General features: G+C 40.9%; 1 protein-coding gene across 1 annotated transcript in view; it reads right to left on the bottom strand.

Annotated features, from left to right (window-relative positions):
• Positions 1-7,729, bottom strand: part of LOC108798499 (nose resistant to fluoxetine protein 6-like) — a 52,777-nt gene that overhangs the window by 21,664 nt on the left and 23,384 nt on the right. The window contains exons 9-10 of the mRNA XM_018570265.1: positions 3,589-3,754; positions 814-893 (exon numbers count right to left, since the gene is read on the bottom strand). Coding sequence (XP_018425767.1) covers positions 814-893; positions 3,589-3,754 — 246 coding nt within the window. The remainder of the gene's footprint in view (positions 1-813; positions 894-3,588; positions 3,755-7,729) is intronic.

The raw sequence follows: 7,729 nt of genomic DNA, 5'->3' as shown, positions 1-7,729 counted from the left end.
TATATATATTTTATATACTATATACATACACACACATATTATATACACACACACACACACACACAGTATATTATACACACACACACACACACATTATACACACACATACAGTATATTATACACACACACACACACATATATTATATGCACACACACATATTATATACACACACACATACAGTATATTATATATACACACACACACACACACACACACACACACACACATTATACACATACATACATACATGTTGCTTTTTTTGTTCTACATATGAGAAGTTATGGCCAAATAAGCAGGCCCATGTCAGAAATGTTAAAATTTCTCTGGGTCATTAGTGGTATAGAGGTGTGAGAGCTGATGTATTTTTGCTCATAATTACACTTTTTAAAAAATAAATAAATACATAATCAGGTTAGATGAAGCCAGGCATTTTAGATCAACCTTCAACGTACACGTTTTAAAATCCAATACAGTATATTGCTGCATTTTTTGGATGTCACTTTGCCCAAGATACTGATAGGCTGGTATCATTAAGGTAACATTTCTACAACCAGTTCTTAATTGTCATTATTGAGCCCTCATTCCATTCTGCCAAATTAATCATTGACCGCTGATTATAAATAATTAACAATCAGCATTTGCTTTGGGTTGGGGCTCAAGTCACAAAATGGTTCACAGACATTGTGCCAAACCTAAGCTGTCGCTCTCAAATGTTACAGCACGCCGAATGATCTATGTCATTAATTTCTGTTATCACTTGGGACCTCCGAACCTGAAACCCTATAATAACATATGCCTGAAGATATACTTACTTGACATACAGAAAGATGAGGAGAGGGGTTGTGAGATGGAACTGGAAATCATTTGAGAGGTACCAGGCCCACCCGGTGCACTGAAATAAATGGCAGCGAGGTACAACAATTATTAAATGATTACTGTCCATAAAGTGGTACTACGCTGTGCAAAATAAAAGTTTGGGATTGTATGGCTCTCTCATGTACAATTCATGTTGGCGTGTTGTATTGATTGGCCTCAGCTGTACATATATAAGTTCAGCGTTGCCGCTGTCACATGCCGGGTATTATTGATTGGGTTAATATCTGCTCCTATGTTTCAAAAAAATATTAATGTAATAGACACTCATGTAAACCCATGCATGAAAGTTGTTTATTGTGTGAGCAGATGATTGAGGTAAGGAATAGAGGGAAGGGAAAAGGAAAGAAGAAAAGGAAGGAGGTGAGGAAAGAGGGAGGGAGGGAGAGAGAGAGAGTTACAAGAGAGTTACGAGAGATAGAGACTGATGTTTATATATATATATATATATTGTAACAAGGACACTCCACTGTAGACCGGAGGTGCAAGTCAGATGCAGTTTATTTGCTTTCAAAACGGTAGATAACATGAAATCCAACATAAATAGCTCGCTGTAGCATATAACAGATAAGGGCTCACCGACATCTGTCTCTCTTGCAGCACTGCTGCTCCGACCTCAATCTTTAGGGCCACTGTCTGGTTCCTCCAGACAACGGCAATAACATGCCAATCCTCTCAATATGGTTCGCAAACCCGCAGCTCCCTGCTGCACTGGCCTCCACACTGACTCCGGGGTGGAGCTCTCCTGACTCACAGGTGGGGCCCTGAACACATCCCAGCACACACTTCATGAGGGATGTACACAGGTGCACAATCAGGTGCTGGTCACCACCAAAGCATGGACCCAGGAATGGAGATTTCCTCCCACCCAGAGCTCTAAGAAATCTCCTGGCTCCAGGATCCCATATATATCACATGCATACACATATACACTATATTGCCAAAAGTATTGGGACACCCTTCCAAACCATTGGATTCAGGTGTTCGTGAAATTTCTTTGCTACTAAATATTCCACGGTCAACTGTTACTGGTATTATAACAAAGTGGAAGCAACTGGGAACAACAGCAACTCAGCCACACAGCGGGGTCAGCGCATGCTGAAGCGCACAGTGCGCAGAAGTCGCCAACTTTCTGCAGAGTCAATAGCTACAGACCTCCAAACTTGGTGTGGCCTTCAGATTGGCACAACAACAGTGCGTAGAGAGCTTCATGGAATGGGTTTCCATGGCCGAGCAGCTGCATCCAAGCCTTACACCACCAAGTGCAATGCAAAGCGTCGGATGCCGTGGTGTAAAGCACGCCGCCACTGGACTCTAGAGAAGTGGAGACGTGTTCTCTGGAGTGAGCAATCACGCTTCTCTGTCTGGCAATCCGATGGACGTGTCTGGGTTTGGCGGTTGCCAGGAGAACGGTACTTGCCTGACTGCATTGTGCCAAGTGGAGAGTTTGGTGGAGGGGGGATTATGGTGTGGGGTTGTTTTTCAGGGGTTAGGGTTGGGCTTGGCCCCTTAGTTCCAGTGAAGGGAACTCTTAAGGCATCAGCAGACCAAGACATTTTGGACAATTTAATGCTCCCAACTTTGTGGGAACAGTTTGGGGAAAACTGTATTTGACTGATTTAAATTGGATGTTCACTTGAGCTTATAATTCTTAATACAATAAAATCTTTATTTTACATATAATAGCTAGTTTGTAAGCTCGTCTTAGTAGGGCTCTCCTAACCCTCATGTATTGAATTGTACTGTAATTGTACTATACGTATACTGTACTGTGCCCTTTTTTTTGTAAAGCACCACACAAATTTATATATGAAATCTTTCTTTTTACATTCAGCCATCTTGTTTTTCAGTCATCTTGTCTCTCTCTTTTGACTTTCTCTTTCTAAAGAAACCAAACTGTGAACAAGTACCAGTTTCAGCTAGAACTGTCCTCTTCTGAAGGTCGTTCTGTAGATGAGGTTTAGGTGCATGCACAGTTAGAATTATGATAATTACAAAGTAGGGATGCACCGATACCAGTTCAGATACCAGTGCAGATACTTGGGTTGCAGTGGTTGTAGCTGGGACCTGGCTCTGGCACTCCGCCACTGTCCTGAAATCATTAGTCTGTATTATTTTAGAAAAACTGTCACATGACATTAACAAAAATGGATCAGTATCTGTGAGGACTTGGATGAGTATCAGTACTTCTACTTGCAAAACTGGTATCGGTGCATCCCTCATATATATTTATAAAAACAAAATCATACAATAAAACAGAGATGAACAAATCCCAGGAACTTCGTGTGCTCCTTACAAATGACAGCTGCCTCCTAACGTTTGAATTTTTCTCTAGTCTAGTCTTGGAGCTGGAAAAGTATCTGTACTTGTACAGAGTACGGTACTTGGTATTGGTGCATCCCTATTACAAAGCATACGAAATAGCATGCTAGTTATTAAACTTTAGGTAGTCCTGAAATCAAGTGTGTGTGTGTGTGTGTGTCTGTGTGTGTGTGTGTGTGTGTGTGTGTGAGTTTGCATTCCTTGCGTGATCATGCTAAACAAAGGGCAATATCTTGTACAACTAATAACCCGTCAAAGACACTGTAATGATAACAATATTCAAAAAAATAGCAACAACAACAATAATAATATTACTGCTACTACTACTAATATTTAGGTATATGTCTTTTTAAAGAAAAGTATTTAAATAATGAGTTAATGGGCAAACTTACTGAATCTGAAACAGACACAAAATTAGTTATCAGTAAAACGTTTGCCCACCACACGCGGTTACAGTTGTCCCACTGATGCTTGGGCAGTTCCCAGAATACCCCCCACTGGACCAACGAGATAAGAGCAATGGAGAGTGGGATGGATGCAAGGTGAAGAGGCTGAATCCTGACATAGAAAAAGAAAAAAAAAACACATTAATTACAGAAATAAATACAATTATAATAAAATATATAGAGAATGTTAAATGGAAATGTGATTATATTTTCAGTAAGAGTTCAGATTTTAAGCTATTGCTGTAACATTTACCTAAAGAAATATTTGCTGAGACTTTTTACTTACTTGCTATTCTATATTTTGATTATATGATTGTCACATTCACCTTTGTTAATGCTTTCGTATGATTTCTTATGAATGTGTGAGGACACAAATATTGGAGCCGCCATTGTTGAATATTGTTTTTCGATACGATCAAACCCTTCATTTACCATATAACAGTGTGATGACAAAGCTCCCCAGGCCAATGAGGCCTTGGCATTATTGAATAGCAGAGGCTATATATGGACAGTTCACCCAGGGTCAGGGATGTTTCTCCATGCACTGGGTATTATATTTAATAAATGCAGATACATTTTGCTGCTTCTGAATGGCTTTGACTTGCATCTGTGATGTTTTGAATTTTATTTTTGCTTTGGGAGTTGCTTGGAACTGCTTTCAAATCGCTTGTGCATTTAAAATATATAGAGAAGAAAAAAAACATTTCAAACACAAACAAATATCAATGTGCTGTACATGGGCCTTTAGCCATTTATAAGATGTACAGAGCAGTCAGAAGTGCAGATATGAGCCCATAAACTTAAGGGTCTAATGATATACAATTTGCAGGGCAGTTCACCCTGTGAATATATGTGAACTTTGTGAATATATATATCAACACAAACATTCTTTATTTATTATTTTTTTATTACAACTGCGGGGAATTTATGCAATGAATAAGTATTATATTTCTATGCTATATGGTGTCATCTAGTGGCCATAATGCGGTATTACATAACAAAATAAAAATACATTGCCTTGTAAAGAAACAAAGAACATTCATTTTGGAATATATCTGCACCAAACAAATGTTCACAGATAGTCACAGGGCGAAGGTGTCTGAAGATAGTTTATAAATAGATCACATAGTAATTTTGCTGGAAGTTTAGGGGCTTTCCATTATTTTACAATAATCTGCAAATGTATTTGCTTCTTTCTTTCCAGTGACAAAAGCAATCAAAATCACTGCAGTGCCAGACAAGAGGCATTTCCAATCCATCCCCATGCTAATATCCCCAGAGAATTTTTGTACAAGTCATTCTGAATTGAGAAAGCTGGTTGATAACCAGTGAAACTTCTTCAAGAAAAATACAGCAAGTCCAGTTTCCTTGACTTAGTTTCAAAATTGCCAAAAAAAAGATGTTAAATAGACAACCAGCATTAGTTTCCTGCATCTCATAATGGCTCCATAATCATCACAGCGAGCTCAGCTCTGGGAGACAGGGCCAGCAAATGCGGAGCAGAGCAATCGACATTGTATCCCCAAAGATCTATCAGCCGTGAGTGTCTGGCTGTGCCCAGAGGCAAGGTCAGTCAGGTCAGATCTGACCCACAGACTTGCCATGAGAGAGAGCAACAGTGAAGCATAGTCACTGTACAGCACTACTATGAAGCATATGTAATGCTCTGATATGCATTCTACACCATTATTGGTGCATAAATGTGTCAACTAAAGTGGAATAAAGTATAACTCCAGTCAAACGTTTTTAGAGGGGAAGTGTAAGACCTTCTGTAACATTTTTTTATTATTGTCTGTGTCCCCACTGGAGACAATTCCCATCACTTCCTGTCCTTTTGACCACTGGACATGAGATGACGGGAAATCTCCCTAATGACTTTGGATTTTTTTGGATATGCTACCTTTCATAATAACACTTTGTGCAATAGGCTGCTCCATATTTGAAGTAAGATGTGAATTCGCTCTGCGCCATTCGGCTAATCACTCACTGCCATTCGGCCTCTACGTGAAGGGGCGAACGGTAGCGAGTGAGCTGCCGGAGCTTCGGCTCAGCCAATCCAGATGTTGGATCGGTTGAGTCGAAGTCCCTCTGCATAGCATGTTCGGCTGACTGAAGTGCAGCCAAAGGCAGCCGTTGTACGTTGTACGTTGTTCGGCTCACTTCACTACGGCTCGGTTATTCATTCAGCTGCCTCCGGCAGCTTAGTGCATAACCCTGTAAGTGTTAGGTAGGGCTTGGTGGATGACAGTGGGAGATGAGTAGCTTGGGTCCAAAAATTAACATTACAGAACAATGGTGTGGTACCACAACTAATACTGGATGCTCAAGGGTATCGCTCCTTCAAATAAGAAATTGCCATATTCTGATGTACGGCTGAAATCAGCTGTACCGAGCCGGAGTGAGTAGCCGAACGTCATTTTGCCCGGTTATTCAACTCGGCTGCCTTCGGCAGCTTAGCGAATAACCCTTTAAATGTCCTGTAGGCCAATCCTCACTTTATATAGCTTTGATTAAACTAATGGAAACTGTATAGTCAGATTGTAATGTTTATGCCGAGGTTTCAACCTGACTAACTATGTTACTAGGACTATACAGTAGATTTTGTATTGGTTTATATTTTTGCCTCAACAATACTCATTTTTGTTTAGCTTCTTTAGCTATGATTTCTCTCTCTTTTCTTTTTAGACTATATCATGTTAAATCATGTGCTTGGTTCATAAAAACCCATGATAATATTGTAAATGGGATACACACTATATTGCCAAAAGTATTGGGACGCCGGCCTTTACACACACAAGAACATTAATGGCATCCCAGTCTTAGTCCGTAGTGTTCGAAATTGAGTTGGCCCGCCCTTTGCAGCTATAACAGCTTCAACTCTTCTGGGAAGGCGTCCACAAGGTTTAAGAGTGTGTCTATGGGAATATTGGACCATTCTTCCAGAAGCGCATTTGTGAGGCCAGGTACTGATGTTGGATGAGAAGGCCGGGCTCGCAGTCTCCGCTCTAATTCATCCCAAAGGTGTTCTATCGGGTTGAGGTCAGGACTCTGTGCAGGCCAGGCAAGTTCCACCACCCCAAACTCGGTCATTGATGTCTTTATGGACCTTGCTTTGTGCACTGGTGCGCAGTAATGTTGGAATAGGAAGGGGCCACCCCTAAACTGTTCCCACAAAGTTGGGAGCATGAAATTGTCCAAAATGTCTTGGTATGCTGCTGCCTTAAGAGTTCCCTTCACTGGAACTAAGGAGCCAAGCCCAACCCCTGATAAACAACCCCACACCATAATCCACCAAACTTTACACTTGGCACAATGTAGTCAGGCAAGTACCGTTCTCCTGGCAACCGCCAAACCCAGACACGTCCATTGGATTGCCAGACAGAGAAGCGTGATTGGTCACTCCAGAGAACACGTCTCCATTTCTCTAGAGTTCAGTGGCGGCTTGCTTTACACCACGGCATCCGACGCTTTGCATTGCACTTGGTGATGTAAGGCGTATTTCACAGGTGGCAACCTATCACGGTACCACACTTGAATTTACTGAGCTCCTGAGAGCGACCCATTCTTTCACAAATGTTTGTAGAAGCGTCTGCATGCCGAGGTGCTTGATTTTATACACCTGTGGCCATGGAGGTGATTGGAACACCTGAATCCAATGATTTGGAGGGGTGTCCCAATACTTTTGGCAATATAGTGTATTTGTTAACCACTGAAGACAATGATGATTCACCAATGTATTCACTTAATAGCAGATTACTATGAATGGACATGTTTAGAAACAGGGATCCATTTATATGCAAAGAAACCGCTGTAGCAACAGGGAGCAAGAAAGTTTTGTGTACTTAACAAAGCCTTCTCCTAGAGTAAATGGTTAGGGGTGGGGGGGTGACAACAGCGATGTGATACCAAGCATCAAAGAGTGCCTGGCTTTTTCTGCATGATAAAGTCAGGGCATGGCACGAGTAGGTTCTCTTTTTTTTCCCACTTATCACAGGTTGCTTCCAATAGCAATTTTTTTAACTAAGCTTACCTCGCAGTGCTACAAAGCTTCATCATTTTTTTTGCAAAATTTCAACAAATGCAATAA

The sequence above is a fragment of the Nanorana parkeri genome, unplaced genomic scaffold (genome assembly GCF_000935625.1).
Source record: "Nanorana parkeri isolate BGI_ZX_2015 unplaced genomic scaffold, ASM93562v1 scaffold38, whole genome shotgun sequence".
NCBI lineage: Eukaryota > Metazoa > Chordata > Amphibia > Anura > Dicroglossidae > Nanorana > Nanorana parkeri.
This window is presented reverse-complemented; position numbering and strand designations above follow the sequence as displayed.